Source organism: Zalophus californianus, chromosome 17 (genome assembly GCF_009762305.2).
Source record: "Zalophus californianus isolate mZalCal1 chromosome 17, mZalCal1.pri.v2, whole genome shotgun sequence".
Lineage (NCBI taxonomy): Eukaryota > Metazoa > Chordata > Mammalia > Carnivora > Otariidae > Zalophus > Zalophus californianus.
The window spans coordinates 53,976,378-53,990,508 of NC_045611.1; the positions used below are offsets into that span (position 1 = coordinate 53,976,378).

General features: G+C 62.0%; 2 protein-coding genes across 6 annotated transcripts in view; one reads left to right on the forward strand and one right to left on the reverse strand.

Annotated features, from left to right (window-relative positions):
* The window catches only part of SHANK1 (SH3 and multiple ankyrin repeat domains 1), a 46,141-nt gene extending 40,309 nt beyond the window's left edge, over nucleotides 1-5,832 (reverse strand). For 4 of the 5 annotated variants that reach the window (XM_027617267.2, XM_027617266.2, XM_027617264.2 and 1 more), the window contains exons 1-6: nucleotides 5,425-5,832; nucleotides 2,649-2,946; nucleotides 2,238-2,441; nucleotides 1,673-1,744; nucleotides 476-584; nucleotides 233-384 (exon numbers count right to left, since the gene is read on the reverse strand). In XM_027617267.2, the coding sequence (XP_027473068.2) occupies nucleotides 233-384; nucleotides 476-584; nucleotides 1,673-1,744; nucleotides 2,238-2,441; nucleotides 2,649-2,903 (792 nt within the window). In that variant the 5' untranslated portion in view covers nucleotides 2,904-2,946; nucleotides 5,425-5,832. Of the gene's footprint in view, nucleotides 1-232; nucleotides 385-475; nucleotides 585-1,672; nucleotides 1,745-2,237; nucleotides 2,442-2,648; nucleotides 3,100-5,424 lie in introns of those variants that run through there. The other variant, XM_027617265.2, reaches the window with a different exon arrangement.
* A 3,523-nt stretch (nucleotides 5,833-9,355) lies between these two features.
* Nucleotides 9,356-11,524, forward strand: CLEC11A (C-type lectin domain containing 11A). Its single transcript, XM_027617327.2, has 4 exons — nucleotides 9,356-9,683; nucleotides 9,909-10,095; nucleotides 10,402-10,593; nucleotides 11,050-11,524. Exons 1-4 carry the CDS (start codon nucleotides 9,537-9,539, stop codon nucleotides 11,493-11,495), a joined length of 972 nt encoding a protein of 323 aa, XP_027473128.1. The 5' UTR covers nucleotides 9,356-9,536; the 3' UTR covers nucleotides 11,496-11,524.
* The last annotated feature ends 2,607 nt before the right edge of the window (nucleotides 11,525-14,131 follow it).

Consider the following 14,131-nt stretch of genomic DNA (forward strand, 5'->3'; position numbering starts at 1 on the left):
CGGGAAAGGGAGAGGAGTCTGAGGGAAGAGCAGAAGTGGCATCCCCATGGGGACGTGGGAGGGGACCTCCAGGAGGCCAGATGAGAGGCAAAGGGGAGACCAGATGGCCATGTGGGGTCAAGGGAGATGAAGGGGAGGAGGAGGGCGGGTCTGGGGCAACTGGCTGCAGTTCAGCCTGCCCTTAGGGGACCACTGCAATCTGGGGGAGGGTCCCGGGGGTCTGGCACCTCACCGTGAGAGCGAGGCAGTGACGGGCACACGCAGCTTTGTGCAGCGCTGTCATGCCATCCCGGGCCCGGAAGTCGATGTGGGCCCCTCCCAGGCACAGGGTTCGAATCACCTCTACAGAGCCTTCCGTCTGGGCAGCCAGAGTCAGGGGGGTCTCTAAGGGGCAGGAAAGGCCAGTCACATGCAGCCCTTATGCCTCGTTCTTGGCTCTCCCCACCTCTTCCGAAGCCCCTGGTTCCCTCCCTACCTCCTGAATCCGAGTCATGATAATTGGGGTCCAGCCCCTTGTCCAGCAGCCGCGCCACCTTGTCGGACGTCCCGAGCTGCACGTACTCCAGGAACTTCTTCAACCCCGTCTGAGCCATGGACAAGAGAGAGAAGACAGGCCAGTCAGGGAGCAAGGGAGAAAAGCTGGGGTCTTGAGCAGCGCTGTCCAGTGGAAATACACAGCGAGCCGCGTGTGGCATTGAAAAGTCTCTAGTAGCCACCTTTAAAAAAAAAAAAAAAAGGAAGGGGCACGGTTGATTGTACCGAAATTCATCTTAGTGACCTATCTTTTTAACCTAATATATCTGCAATATTACCGTATCAACAGGTAATCCATAGGAAATTTATCAATGAGAAAGTTTACTCTTTTGGGATACTGAGTCTTCGAAATCCGGTGTGCATTTCACACTCACAGCGAGTCTCAGTTTGGACCTGCCACACCAGAAGTGCTTGGGAGCCGTTATGTGGCCGGTGGCTCCCGGAGTGGATGGCGCAGGTCTGGAGGGATGGAATATTTGGGGGAGGACAGACATGAATGCATGCTGCGGTCAGGGTGGGGGGTGAGGAGAGGCCAGGGGCTTTTTTCCCAAGTGTCAAGAATCTTTCTCTTCACCTCTGGCTAAAGCAGCCCCCTGGCTTCCTCCCAGATCTTAGGGGACCAGGGGAGACATAGGAGACACATGGTCAGAGGCTGGGAGGGCAACATGGCTCTATGTGGCCGGGGGTGGGAGACATCCTAGGAGAGGTTTAGGCTATGGGATTAGGGGAACTGTGGGGTGTCTACAAAACAGCCCTGAGGCAGAGGGACACTGTGTGTCAGAGTCCGGCCAAGTGGGGGGAGGCAGGGGCCCTGCGTGGATATGGGGGACCCAGAGATGAGATGGGAGAGCCCGAGGAAGAGGAAAGTGGGAGCCAGGGGGAAAGGGTGTGGGCCTGGGCAGAGCAATGAGGGGCTATGATGGAGAGAAGGGGATGGCATTTGGGGCCGTCCCAAATGCAACATAGCATCTCAAGTGAGTGGGGGATCCTGGCAGAGGAACAGGAGGGGCTGGGGAATGTGGAGGGCTGCTGTGGGGAACAGGTGGGAGAGGAAGTGGGAAAGTGGTGGTGGGGGGGTGCTCCGGGTCTCTGTGGGGGGGGGGATGCTGGGGGGTAAGTGCCAGCAGGGTTCTCTCACCTTCGTGTGCAATTTGGCCAGCTGCTTCTCATCCAGGTTGGTCTGTTTGTAAACCCGGGTCTTGTATCGGAACTGTGGCCAGGGGTGTATGAGGGGAGAGACACAGAGACTTGGAATCAGGGGCCTGGGGAGGAGGCTGGACTCCTTTTGAGCCAGTGGGGAGGGGGGGGGTCATCTCAGGGTCAAGGTGGAAACAGCCCTGGAGCCTTGGCTGGGTGGCAGAGGAGTGCGGGGCTGCTGCGGAGTATATGAACTACAACCCCTGATGTGGAGGAGCAGGAGTCTGGACCCCGCACAGAATGTTCTAGAACACCTACTGTAATTGTGAATCCTCTCCCACTTTGAAAGGCGAGGAGAAGCTTGGGGCAGGGAAGTGACTTGCCCAAGGCCACTCTGTTGATCAGAGGCAGAACACGCTGTCCTTTGCACTCAGGCCTCTCTGACTCTAATGCTGAGGGGGTCTGGAGGAGCCCACTGGGTTTTCCCTTGCAAGGGCATGACTGGGAGAAAAACAGGGCAAGCCTTCTCTCCTCCGTGACCAAGCTGGGCAGGCTGTGGGCCTCACCTCCAGGTAGGGCACCCCCTTCTCAAAAGACTGGGGGTACTCCCGAAGTAGCCGTTCCTCCTCCAGAAAGTTGGCATCGCGGCCTGAGGTGGCCGGCTGGAACAGACCGTAGTTGAGCACATCCTGCAGGCTCTCGCTCAGGGCGCAGAGCACCTGCTGCTTGGCTGTCCAGATGGTGGCATCAGGGTTGAAGCGCAGACATTTCTGGTTGGGGAGGTGACAGGGAGGAGCCTGAGGTGGTTTGGAAAGGTGGTGTGGGGGGGTGATTCTGGGGACAGGAGGGGGGCCTGGGGGCAGCATGTGGGGGTCTGGAAATGGGGCCCGAAGGGGGCGGACGCCCAGCACCAGAAGCCTCCTCCTGCGGGCTGGGGTCCCTGTCCCCCGCTGGTCAGCGGGCCATCAGTCACTCACTGTCTGGTGCAGGTCCGGGATGCCAATCCTGAAGACCATCATGCTGAAGTGGGCGTCGTCCGGGACAGACATGGAGCGGCCCTGGAGGCCTCGGGTGGAGGCCAGACTACCAGGTGCTCCGCTGCCCTGGCCCCGGGTCCCCCGGGGGCCTCTGCTGGGCCCGTCTGGGGAGCTGTCGGACTCTGAGCCCCCCTCGGGACACTCGCTGGCACTGTGGCGTTCCTCGTCCTCGCTTGACGCGGGGCTGTGGGTCATCGTGGGGCCACGGGGCGACAGGGGACAGCAGCATCACAGGCGGCTGCCGGGGGGCCAAGGGCGGCTGTCAGATGAGGAGCCTGGGACTCTTTGGAGGCGGCAGGCACCCTTGTGGATGAGCGGTCGAGGGCCGCTACCCCACACGCCCCAAGCTGGCAGGAAGGAGGCTGGACACACCCCCCAGATACTCCTGCCGCCTCTGCTCACACACGCCCATCCCTGCCATGCTTCCAGCGCGTCTCCTTCCTTGCCCTTGGCCCTGCTCGCAGCCCCCCACCCCTCCTGCGCCCCACTTTGCCGCTGACCCAGCATGGCAGTGTCCCAGAAACCGCAGAATCACCGCGGGAGCTACTGGCCCACTTTGGCAGGCCACGGAAAATGCAGCTAAAATTAGCTGAAGGACAGACAGGTGGACGACCCACCGGCATCCTGCCCTCCCGGCCCCAGCCTGGCCCCTCACCCGAGGCCCTCTCGTCCTCCTCCTGGATAGCTGGTCGGGGGAGGCTGGGATGTAGTAATGGGGAGACAGAGGTGCCGTGAGTCTGGGGCGGCAGAAGTGGGAGGCCGCGTGGTGCCCGGGAGTGGTGCCCAGGAACGGTGGAGCTGGTGACTTCACTCAAGTGTGGCTGACAACGTGTGCAGAGGACTGCTGGGAATCAGTGTCCCGGGGGAGCAGGGACACTCAGATGCGGGTGTCATGGGGCAAACTATCATGCATGGGGCGTCCCCGAGGGAACCACAAGCCGTGGCCTCTGCCGGCTGTTGGGGGCATCCTGAGAAGGGTGTGGGTGGGTGGGGACACTGGCCGGGGCGGGCTGGCTGGTGCCGGTAGTGCGGTGGCCTGGGTCAGTGTGGGGTGGCTGTGGATAACCTGCAGGCACATCTGAGGACTGGCACCACAGGACAGGGGATCGGCGTTGCCTGGTACTGGTGGATCCCCTCTGAGGGAGACTGGGGGGCTGGGAGGGTGGCTAAGAGTGGGGTGATGGTCTGGGGGACTGGGGTGGGAGGTCATCTTCACATCCCCAATATTCTCTCCCAAGGTGGCCTTAGGAGCCTGGGCCCCAAATGGGGTCCGCCTCCCTTTTCTTCTCCCAGTCTCCCACCCTAGCACCGGAAACCAGAATGTCTGGTCTGGTCCCTCCCCCCCACACCAGGCCCAGCTCCTGCACCGTTGCCATGGAGATGGGAAGCAGTGGAGGGTACCGCTGACTTTGGGGGAGTGGGGATGGGCTGGGGGGTTGGGGAGGGAAGACAAAATGAGTGTGCAGGGAGGACAGTTCCAAGAGCTGTGGGTGAGCGAGCAGCTTAACCACGAGCTGGCCAACCCCTCCCCCATGCCTGGCCAGGCTGCGAAGCCCCCTCCCCCCTCCAGGTACCCAGCAGAGCTGCCCCACCTGGCCCTTGCGGAGGCCCCCCTGGCCTCTTAGCCGCAGGACTCCACATCCCATCTCCGGACCAGAGCCCGCTGCCACTCCCCCTCGGCTGACCCTGGCTGACCCCAGCCTCACCCGGGCACTAATGGGGTGGCCCGGGGGATGAAAGCAAAGCTGACCCGGGCTCCCCGGCGCGTGTGGCCGCCCCCAACCCCCCAGACCAGCTCCGGCCCCTCCCCCTCAGGCCCGAGGGAGGGAGCGGGCACACTCCGCCGGGGCGGCATGAATCAAACGCTCCGCGGCTAAGAATAGCTGGCACGCAGCTGGTACTGAGACGGGCTGAGGAATCGGCGGGGGGGGGGTGGAGAAGGGGAGAGAGGGGGTGCCCTGGGAGGCTGCGGGGGGGGGGGACAGGGGGCGGCTGGTGTGGCCGAGAGCGGGGCCCGGGAGAATGAATGGAGGCGGAGAGAGGCGGGGAAAGGCGGGGAGAGGAGCCGGGGCTGGGGCCGAGAAACTGGTGGGGGAGAGCCCCGGGAGCGGGACTCGGAGGCGGGAGCCGAGGGGGCGCGCCGGCCGGTGAAGAAGGGAGAGGAGACGGGTGGGGATGAGGGGAGCTTGTGAAGGGGGTGGGAGGGGACTGAGGAGCCTAGGAGGAGAAGCAGGAGCTAGAGCGGGTCGAAGGGGGCGGAGGAGGCCAAGGCCCAGACCCCCGACGGAGGGGCAGGGAACCAGGGTGACCTGGGGGAGGGGCCTCGCGCAGTGGGGCTGCAGAAGGGGTCTACGGGCCCTGGTAGGCCAGGGTGGGCGAGGCGGGGGAGTGGCCGGGCTGGGCCAGGGGGTGGGTACAGCAACCGAGCCCTTGGCCTGGGTGCTCGGGGAAGCGGGTTCGGGCCGGGGGCCTTACTGGCGGGGGTGGGGGGCGAATCCTCCCCTCAAGTCTGCTATCTGGGACGGGGCACGGGGGACCGGGGCGTAACCCAATTTGGCGTCGCCCGGGGCAACGCTCCCCTCCTCACCCCCACCCCCCACCGCACACCCGGGCCCGGAGCCCCGCGCGCGGCCAAGGACGTCCGGGGCGCCCCCGCCCCCTCCTGCGGCCCCGGCCTTGCAGCTCCCCCAAACCCCTGGGTTTTCGGCCCCCTTACCTGCCTGGCGGGGCTGCTGAGTCCCGGTCGGCGGCGCCCGCGGCCCCTCCCCCCTCCCCCCCCCCCCCACCCCCCCGGAGACGGGGGACCCTCAGGCCATGCCCCACCGCCCCGGAGGGCGAGCGGGCCGGGGAGGGGGCGAGCGGGGGCCGGGGGGGAGGGCGGGGGGGCCGAGGACCTCACCCCCCCCGCGGGCCGGGCCTGGCCATCCGCAGAGCGCCCCCCCTTCTGCCGCGGCCGCCGCGCCCCTCCGGGCTAGCCCGCCCCCGGCTCGGTCCGGCCGACTCCGGGCGCGGCGTCTCCGCCTGCTCTTCCTCCTCCTCTTCCTCAGGCCGCCGCCGCCGCCGCCCGCTCCGCGCCTCCTCTGCCTCCCTCCTCGCTCTCTCGCTCTCACTGTCTCTCCCTCACCCTGTCTCTCTCTCTCTCTCTCTCCCTCCCTCTCTCCCTCCCTCCCCTCCCTCCGCCCTCTCCCCTCCCTCCGGAGCCGGCGGAGGAGACATCGCCCCTCCCCGCGCCCCCAAACCTCGCCCATCCCCCCCGCCGGCTCCGCCCCCTCCCCCTGCCCTCCCCCACCACTCCTCATCGCCACCGGATAACCCAACCGGGCTCTACCCCTGCTTGTCCCCCTACCCGGACCATGGGGCCCCGCCCCCCTAAGGGTACAGCTCCACACACACACACACACACACACACACACACACACACACACACCCCAGGACCACCCCTTCCCACAGCGCTTCCCAACCTGTCTATACACAGTAGGGCGCAATAAATATTTGTTGCTAGACTCTAGACCTCCAGGTTGGATTGTGAGAGCTATAGAGTCCCGTCCCCCCCAAACACACACACACACACACACACACACACACACACACACACACATCTTCCCCCAAGGCACAGGTGCTTAGAGTCACTAGGTGGCCCTGCACGTGCGCGTATTCCCCCACATACACACTCTCCAGGGCATGCATGACCTAACATACCTGAGTGTACATCACCGCAAACACACCCAGCTACAACATGTACATATCACACCCGAGTGCCAGAGCATCCTCGCCCCACAGCATCAACCACCCCCCACAGGGGCCGGCAGATGCTCAGATCTCCAGCTCACACGCAACCCACAAGCAGAGACACACAACTGTAAGGAGTCGTGTGCATGCGGCCCCATCACACCCACCCACCTCACCATCCATCACACAGGTGTGCACACACCCATTTAGATGCACAACACTGTACCATAGCTCCCCTACGCAGCTGACATTTCTTGAGCACTTTGTGTGTGCCATGCTCTGCTCTGGATTTACTCATCACCTTCTCCTACCAATCCTATGGGCTATGGACTTTCACCATCCCCATTTTCCAGAGGGGGAAACTGGGGCACAGAGAAGCTAAGTAACTTGGTGCCCAAGGTCACCTAGCCATAAAGAGGTGGTACCAAGGATCAGGGACAGGCAGGCCGGCTCAGTCTTTATACCACTGTTTGTTCACTACTAGACATACCATCGCTGCATGTCTTCCTTCATTGCACACAGACACTCCCAAGGTCTCCTCAAAGCTTGGGTCTCTGGTGCCCAGGACATACCAGAGAGACAGGGCAGGTCCCGTAGGGCAATGGTGAGAAGTGTCCCCAGAGCCCAGGCGCCTACCCTTCTTCCAGCTCCACCAGTGCTTCCAGGGCTGCCAGCTGGAGCACAGGCCCCCGCAGAGGGCAGTTCTGAGACACCTCTGGCCCCATCTCCAGCTGTGGGCTCCAGGGTACCAGGGTCTGAGCCAGCCCAGCCCCAGGAGGCCTCGCTCCGGATGCATACCCATCAGCCCAGGTGGTGAGCATCTGGGCCCTGGGAGAGAACAGCTGCGCACACTGGCATCAGCAGCGACAGAGGCTGTGCACCCCTCTACAGTTTACAAGGCCTTTCCTAGCCTGTGCATTATCTCTTGAGGCCTCTAGCTGCTAGTGAGGGGTCCTCAGGCCCCTAATAGGCCGCCAAAAGGGCCAGGGGGTAAGCAGCTTGCCCTCATGTCACACTGCCTTCTGCTTTCTTGGAAAAGGGAAGGCTGGATGAGTGGATTTCCAGGACTCCTCCTGGGGCTCCCAGCAGCTGAGGGCCGATGCCCCTGCTTAGAACCAGAAGCCTTGGCTAGCCGCTGCCACGCTGGTGACCTCCAGCAGGCTAGGCTGTCCCTTCTCTGAGCCTCAGTTTCTTCCCTTGAAGAGTGGGCCCTGCAATCCCTGGCTGCTGAGCTCCATGTTCGCTGGCACAACCAGCCAGGCCCCGGCTGGGAAAGCCCTGCATGACTCACGGGTCTGGCATGGAGTGGGCATAGCCTGGCCTCCTGCTTCCCTTGCCTCTGCAGCTTCTCTCCCACTGCCCTCACCACCTCCACCTTGGCGACCACCCCCCCCACCATGCCCCTGTGCCCCTGCCCCGGGGAACGTGGGGTGCCACCTAAACACAGTAGTCAAGTCTTCAGTCTTTGGCTAAGCTGTTACCCCACCAGGAATGGCTATTTCCTTCCTCACTGAGCAGACTGATTGAGAACCTACTATGGGCTAGGTTGGCCCCGTTCTAGCTCTGGGGATGCAGCAATGAACAAGAATGCCTGCCTTTGTTGGCAGGAGACAGGCAACAAATAAGAAAATGAACAAACAAGACAATCCAGTCTTGATTATACCAACACGATAAAATGGGGTGTTAACTTGTAGAAGTGCAGTTTCTTTGGATATGATAGAGAAGGCCTCACTGAGCTGAGACCTTAATAAGAGAAGGAGTTGGGGGAAGAGCATCTAGAAGGAGGAAAAGTCTAGTGCCAAAGCTCTGAGGTAGGAAGGAGCTTGGCATTCAGAAACCAGTGAAGAGGTCAGTGTGGCAGGAGCCTGGGGGCAAGGGGAGTGGGGGTGATGAGCTTGCAGAGGTGCCAAGGGCCCATCCTTCCCAGCCCCCCACTGGGCAGGCCAGGCTCGTGCTGAGGACAGGGTTTGGCTTCCCTACTGCATGCATATGATGGGAAGCTGGGGGAGCAGGGGAGTCGGGAGTGACATGATCTGATTTACGGTTTGGAAGCATGGCTCGCTGCTGCAAGCAGTGTGGATTGGAGGGGCTCGGGAGAAAGGAGGGGGAGAGCCAGGAGGAGGTGACTGCAGAGGTCCAGGCCAGAGCCGAGGCACTTGGTTGAATGCTCAGAGCTCCATGCACCCAGCCCTGCGTCTGTCTACTCCACCTCCCTGAGGAAGCTTCCTTGACCACCACCCACCCACCCACCCACCCACCCTTCCTCCCCCCTTCTGCCCTACTGTCTGCTTGTCTGTGAGCAGCTGGAGTCCCCAGCATTGCCCCACCCAGACCCTGGCCTGCAGGAGGCTTCCAGGAAAGTACAGCAAATGAATCCCAGAGCCCCGCCTTCTAGAGTTGCATACACAGTGACATGCATGCTCTTCATATGTGTCCCCACAGACAGGCACACACACTCATTTTCATCTTGGGGCAAGGGCTTGAGGCCAGGATGGGAGATCTGGGGGCAGGAGGAGCCCTAGAGCCTGTGAGTCGTGGAAAGTCTCCTCCAGCAGGGTGCGTGGGCGATGGTGGCCACAGGGTAATAAAAAACCTTATGGAGACCATGCAGTCTCTCTGCTCCTGAGGAGTGGCCAGGGGGAGGAGCAGGGAGCAGGGCCAAGCCCCAAGAACCCCCTGAGGGGGTTCCTGGGCAGAGGTTGTGTCCCCAGGACCCCTTGGAGAGCCGACTCCATCCTCTTTTGGCCATCTGAGCTTTTGGCCATGGTGGAAGGAAAGGGCAGGGCGGAAGTGAGCTCTGGAAAGTGGAAAGAGGGGGGTATGTGGGGAGACCCAAGGCGGGATCCAGGCTTTGGAACGTTAGAGGTTTCCGGCCACAGAAGCAGGGCCTCAGGGGAGCCAAGAGAGGCGGGGAGAGACACACACACACAGAGGAGCAGAGACCAACAGACGAACAGACGGGTGGACAGAGACAAGAGCTGGGAGAAAAGGGATCAGAGAGAAGCTGGGAGAGGCAGGAACCAGGGCCTAGTCATTTGCACGCACTCCAGTCCCCAGGGACATCCCTCTGCAGCCTTGGGTGCTGCAGAGCCCAGCCTGATGCAGGCAGCCTGGCTGCTTGGGGCCCTGGTGGTCCCTCAGCTCCTGGGCTTCAGCCATGGGGCTCGAGGAGCAGACAGGGAGTGGGAGGGAGTCTGGGGAGGCGCCCAAGAGGAGGAGCGGGAGAGGGAGGCCCTGATGCTGAAGGTGAGTTGCTTAGGACTCTGAGGGGGAACTGTGAGTGTTGGGGGGAGGGTATTCCAGGGTTAGGGAAATGGGCAAGGGAGAGTGATGGGGCAGGCTCAAAGGATGGGGATGATGGATTCAGACAAGGGACTCAGGGGCAGAGCTCACTGCTGTAAAGGGGTGGCTGGAGCGTGTGGGGCGTCAGAATGCAGCTGGGTTGGCCCTAACATCCCTTCCCTGCCTCAGCATTTGCAGGAGGCCCTGGGGCTGCCCGCTGGGAGGGGGGATGAAAACCCTGAGGGAACCCCTGAAGACGAAGAGACCTGGGGGACGCAGGAGGACGGTCAGGTGGAGGAAGAGGAGGAAACAATGCCACCCTCCTCTTCTGGCCCTAGCCCCTCTCCCACCCCTGAAGACATCGTCACTTATATCCGTGAGTAATCATCAGCTCCGCCCTGCCCCCAGGCCTCCGCGGTCATTTTCTCAAAAATGAACCGTCCTTTCACTGCCCGGGACCTTTCAATGGCCCACCGCCCAGCCGATGCCCCCACGTCCCTGGGAGCTCCGGGTACCTGGTCTTGCCTCCCAAGAGCCCGGGGCCACCGGCCCCTACCTTCCAGAAATCCCGAGTGCCGCCCACCCCAACTCTGCCCCCAGAAGCCCTAGGTCCCTCCAGGCCCTTTGGTCCCCCAGCTCCGTTCCCCGGGCTCCGTCCAGCGTGCTCCCTGTCTGCCCGCAGTGGGCCGCCTGGCCGGCTTGGACGCAGGCCTGCACCAGCTGCACGTCCGTCTGCACGCGTTGGACACCCGCGTGGCCGAGTTGAATCGGGGGCTGCGGCAGCTGCGGGAGGCGGCAAGCGACACCCGCGACGCCGTGCAAGCCCTGCAGGAGGCGCAGAGCCGCGCGGAGCGCGAGCATGGCCGCTTAGAGGGTGAGTCCGCGCCGCGCCGGGCAGGGAAAGTGGGACGATCCGGGTCAAGTGGAGGACTGGTGGCGGGAGGGGGCCCAGAAACATCTGAAGAGACGTGAGGACCCAGGGTGTTAAGGACGAGCGGGTTCCTAGAGATGTGCAGGGTGTTGGCTTATGGGGACTTAGAGTAGCGGGGCGGGTGAATGCGGAGTAGGCGCGGGGAGGGTGAATGCGGAGTAGGCGCGCGGAGAGGCAGGCCCGCTCCCTACCGTGCTGTGGAGCGTACCCGACTGGGGCCGCGCCACGCCCCTTACGGTCCGGGTCCGGCAGTCTGGCCCCACCCGCAGCCGTCCTAAGTCTCCGCCTCCTTGCTCCCCGTGGCTCTGACCCCGCCTCCTCCCAGCCCGGCCCCCGAGGCTCCGACCCCGCCTTCTCTCCGCCCCCGGAGCCCCTAACTCCGCCCCTCCCCGCCCGCAGGCTGCCTGAAGGGGCTGCGCCTTGGCCACAAGTGCTTCCTGCTATCGCGCGACTTCGAGGCGCAGGCGGCGGCGCAGGCGCGGTGCGTGGCACGGGGCGGGAGCCTGGCCCAGCCCGCCGACCGCCAGCAGATGGAGGCGCTCACTCGCTACTTGCGCACGGCGCTCGCTCCCTACAACTGGCCGGTGTGGCTGGGCGTGCACGACCGGCGCTCCGAGGGACTCTACCTCTTCGAGAACGGCCAGCGCGTGTCCTTCTTCGCCTGGCACCGCGCGCCCCGTCCGGAGCCCGGAGCCGGTCCCAGCCCCGCGCCGCACCCGCTCAGCCCTAACCAACCCAACGGCGGCACGCTCGAGAACTGCGTGGCGCAGGCCTCGGATGACGGCTCCTGGTGGGACCACGACTGCGAACGCCGCCTCTACTACGTCTGCGAGTACCCCTTCTAGCGGGGCCGGTCCTCGCGTCTCCATCCCACCACTCGCCCTTTGGCTGGGCCGTTCATCCTGTGAGAACGCCCTTCCCTCCCTTTCTCCCTGCCCACGGATGGAAGCGTGTTCCCCCGGGCTGGGCGATCCCAGGGAGCCTTCTGCGGAGCCGAGAGCCCTTACTCGCCTGCCTTTCTCGGGAGCGGCGGGCACCAGGCTAAGTTCCACGCCAATAAAGCCTTGTGGAATCTGACTTGAGCGGGCGGTGGAGGCACTTTTGGTCTTTATCTCGTCGCGGGGCAAGCCTGGAAGGGCAAGACCCTGGTCTTTGGATGCCTATCCTGTTCCGCTTTTACAGGTCATTATTTGAGCCCCAGAATCAGAATGATGGAGAACACATGTACAGACGTACCCTCATCATCTGCTCCTGCACGTAGATGCCTGGAGTACACCCATGCACATGCTGCTGTCGCCTCCACCCCCATCGTGTCCCAGTCACGGCCTTTGGGACACAGGGCCTGTCAATCATTGTCCAGGCCCTGGCCTTGGTCCTGGTCAAAGAGATCTGCGAAATACAAAGGAGCTAAAGGTTCTGACAAGTCCTGCAGGAAAGAGCCCATTTAATTTTGTTTAATTGGTGTATCTCAAACTCGTTCCACCAGATGGTTCCTTTGCATCATGTAATGTCAGGCCCTGCCCCACTCCCTTCCCCTACCCAAGGGGCATGTGTTGAGAAGCAAACTTAACCTGTACAGCCTGGAAACTTGGGCTCCCTCCCAGTGTTTCCTTCCCTACTCCCTGCCTGCGCGGCCATAAGCCAGTCCCTTCTCCTCTGTGAGCCTCAGTCTCCACAGCTGAACATGGTAACAGTCATCCCACCTTGTATTCGCTCTTGCAAAGTACAGGTGAGCCCAGGAAAGTGAGCATTTCAAAAATGGTTGAATGTGAGTCACATGCTACCTTTCTTTCTCCACCTTTTTCATGCCTTTGTTCCCTGAGTCAGAACACTTGGGAGTGGGCCAGCCTGGGCCTCGGCATTGAGGACAGTACTCTTTGAGGGAGGAGCTCTTGTTTGGGAGTTCCCCAGTGGCCTCCCCCCAGTGCTGGCAACATGGGCCTGGCCCTGACATCATCATGGAGCCCAGGAACTGTAGTGTGACCCTGTCCGCATATCCCTGCCGCTCCTACACCATGGTACCACCAGCCTGAAATGTCACCATTGGATCCACCAGTGGGAGGATTAAGCCCTCCCTGTCATCTCCACCCCTGTCATTTCTCAGCCCCACAGCCCCTCTAGGAGTAACGGAATGGAGAGTGGTGGGGAGATGGGGTGGGGTTGGGGGCTCTGGTCAGGAGGGCTTCAGTCAGGGAACTGAAGACCTTGCTCAAAATTCTTCCCCCTCTGAACTTGTTTCCTTGGGTCAGAGAGAGGCAGCAGGATGTCTTCTAGGTGACCAGAGGGCACATTAGACAGACATGGATGGGTATCTGCTACTGCCCGGAAGGGGCCCACCATCACAGACCTGGCATTCTGGAAAGTGGGTGGGTGAATGTGGAGCAGTTCAGTGGTTACCTGCCTGGACTCTGGAACCAGACGTCCCAGGTTCTAATCCTATCTTGGTCACTTACCTACCAGGCACATAAAGTGAGATAAAACCCCTGTGCCTCAGTGTCCCCATCTGCACATTGGGGGTAAGAATATCTACCTCCTAGAAGAGTGGAAGAGTGCTGGACACAGAGGGGTCCTTGCAACATCAGATCTGACTCTCGTATGGCAACTTTAACCTCATGCTCACCTCTGCATGCTCTGTCCAGACACTGTCTTTGCATATGTACAGATTCTTTCAAGAATTGACCAGTGTATCACCCTGAACAACCTGCTTCCCCCTTCCCCCAGCAGGGTATGGTGCCCCCTGTGATGTTCCAGAACTGCTGAGTTCTCTTCTGACCTAAGTAAGCCCTGATCAGCCAGACCGGGGAGCCTCGTTGGGCTGGGCTGGGTATGACCAACTCCGTGCCCCCAGCATTCCCGGGCACAGGGGAGCTCTTTGTAGAAAGGAAGATGCCTATATGGTGCCACGTTTGGGACCTTGAAATGAGTTCGATCTCTGCTTCTCTTCCTCCCTGGCCTCCCTCAGGCTTGAGTCAGGAGCTTTCCATGGGCTCTCACAGAGTTGGGGGCTTTCCTCATCACACCGTCCATTACCCTAGGTGCCACTGTTTGGTCATTTCATACTAAGCCCAGGGACATAAAGTTATGCGCACACAGAGGTGTGGGGTGGGGCGGGGAGGGGAGGGGAGGGCATTTTGCAAGGACTGGTGCAAGTATCATCAGCTCCCCTGTACGCTGCATTCTGGACTGATTTCCTGACTCAGTTCTGTTCATAGGGATCCTGCCCCCCTCACCTCCGAGAAGCCCTCCCAGGCCTGCCAAAGACCAGCGTTTGCCAATGCCCCCGCCCTGATTCTGCGGAGCACCTGCGGTTTGAGAGCTCGGAGTCGCAGACCAGAGAAGGTCTCAGCAGCTGCCTGGGATCGATGCATGAAGAGATTCCAGGGCGGTGGTGGAAGAAGTGCCCAACGCCTGAGATGACCCAGCGGAGGAAGAACCCGGCCGCCTTCGGTTTGCCAAGACTACAAGTCCCAGGAATCTGAGC